General features: G+C 44.3%; 1 protein-coding gene across 1 annotated transcript in view; it reads right to left on the bottom strand.

Annotated features, from left to right (window-relative positions):
• Positions 1-396: 396 nt before the first annotated feature.
• SERGEF (secretion regulating guanine nucleotide exchange factor) overlaps positions 397-2,003 on the bottom strand; it is a 25,822-nt gene continuing 24,215 nt past the window's right edge. The window contains exons 9-10 of the mRNA XM_015417285.1: positions 978-1,144; positions 397-414 (exon numbers count right to left, since the gene is read on the bottom strand). Of these exons, the coding sequence (XP_015272771.1) occupies positions 397-414; positions 978-1,144 (185 nt within the window). The remainder of the gene's footprint in view (positions 415-977; positions 1,145-2,003) is intronic.

Raw genomic sequence — 2,003 nt, 5'->3', positions numbered from 1 at the left:
TTTGTTTTCTTTTGCTATGACAGACTAACATGGCTACTCCTCTGCAATCATTAAAATTACAGCCCCACTTGACATTATTGCATAGATAACTTTAAAACATGTACACCTCTGGGTGTGTACTAGTCAAGTTTGGTGTAATCTCAAACTGATGACACTGCTCCTAACCAGAATGAACGTGACATACTCAGATTACTTCAACACCATCGACATCAGAAACACCTGAACTCTTCTATTTAACATATCCCATGGAGAAAACGATTCTGTTTTTGCAGTGCCATCACTGGGAAAATGGATTTATTATTGTCCAGAAATATAATCCCAATTCCTCATATACTGTTTCTACAGATACTTCCCTTTTCTCTACTGTGATGGTAAGATTACCTACCACTGTTACTATTAACACTGTGGCTCTCCCTTCAAATACATAAAAAAACCCAAGTGCCTCAAGTGTCTCTGGCTCTAAAAATCTAGCATCTGACCTGTGGTTTTGTTCATAAATCCAGGGCTATTTTTGGGCAGGAACGCACAGGAACGGAGTTCCGTCTGGCTCCCAAGTTGGCCACACCCAGCAGGAACACATTAGCATAATAGGCCACACCCAACAGCAGGAACTCATTAGGATTGGCTACATTAGGGTTGTGTGGCCTAACATGCAAAGGAGTTCCTGCTACAAAAAAAGCCCTGGGTTTGGACAACAAACAAGGTAAGGAGAATAACACGCAAAAGGTGGGTATGGCTGGATAACCACACTTCTGGTAACATGGGGGTGTGGCCTAATATGCGAATGAGTTGGGCTGTCATGGTGTGGCCTAATATGCTAATGAGTTTCTGTGGTTGGGTGTGGCCTATTATGCTAATGAGTTCCTGCTGGGCTTTTTCTACAAAAAGAGCCCTGCCTGCATAAATCTATAGCACGATACAAAACATTTAGAAGTCTGGAGGTAACAAAACACCAAGTTCTTGCAGTTGCTTCTTACCTCAGATGCTCCAGTCAGACTGGGCACTGTCACTGGAACAGCGAGCGGCTCTTTGAAAAGGAATTCAGTGGATCTCTTCTCATCCCGGCTTTGTCCCTCAGACAGCATCCCGTTCCTTCCAAGTTGACCATAGTCCCCTCTGCCCCAGGTAAAGGTCTTCCCTGTCTCTAAATACAAAAAGGAAAAAATTAGACAGCATCGGTTCTTTTGTCAAGACAGCAGATTTTACAGTAAGAGACAAAAAAATACTCAAGGCTGAGATCAGACGAGCAACAACAATATGGGAAGAATCATCAGAATATCAGCTTTCTGTGTTTTTAAAAGTAATTTCTACTTCTACAGTTAGAAGCCAACATCATTTTATTTATGCAATTAAATCCAAGCTATGGTTTGCCTTGAAGGACCACCTAAGAACATAAGAGAAGCCAATGTGGGATCAGGCCAATGGCCCATCCAGTCCAACACTCTGTTACACAGTGGCCAAAAATACCAGGTGCCATCAGGAGGTCCACCAGTGGGGCCGGGACACTAAAAGCCCTTCCACTGTCCCCCCCCCCAAGCATCAAGAACACAGAGCATCACTGCCCCAGACATAAGAACATAAGAGAAGCCAATGTTGGATCAAGCCTATGGCCCATCCAGTCCAACACTCTGTGTCACACAGTGGCCAAAAATACCAGGTGCCATCAGGAGGTCCACCAGTGGGGCCAGGACACTAAGAGCCCTCCCACTGTTGCCCCCCCCAAGCACCAATAATACAGAGCATCACTTGCCCAAGAATCCCTATCTATACCTTATGACTAACAGACACCGATGGAACTCTGCTCCATATGCTTATCTAATTCCCTCTTGAAGCCATCCATGCTTGTAGCCACCACCACCTCTCGTGGCAGTAAATTCCATGTGTTAATCACTCTTTGGGTGAAGAAGTACTTCCTTTTATCTGTTCTAACCTGACCGCTCAGCAATTTAATTGAGTGCCCACGAGTTCTTGTATTGTGAGAAAGGGAGAAAAGTACCTCTTTC

This window comes from Gekko japonicus, unplaced genomic scaffold (assembly GCF_001447785.1).
Source record: "Gekko japonicus isolate JY-2015 unplaced genomic scaffold, Gekko_japonicus_V1.1 scaffold1827, whole genome shotgun sequence".
Lineage (NCBI taxonomy): Eukaryota > Metazoa > Chordata > Lepidosauria > Squamata > Gekkonidae > Gekko > Gekko japonicus.
The sequence above is the reverse complement of the archived record's forward strand: the minus strand, read 5'-3'. Positions and strand labels throughout refer to the sequence as shown.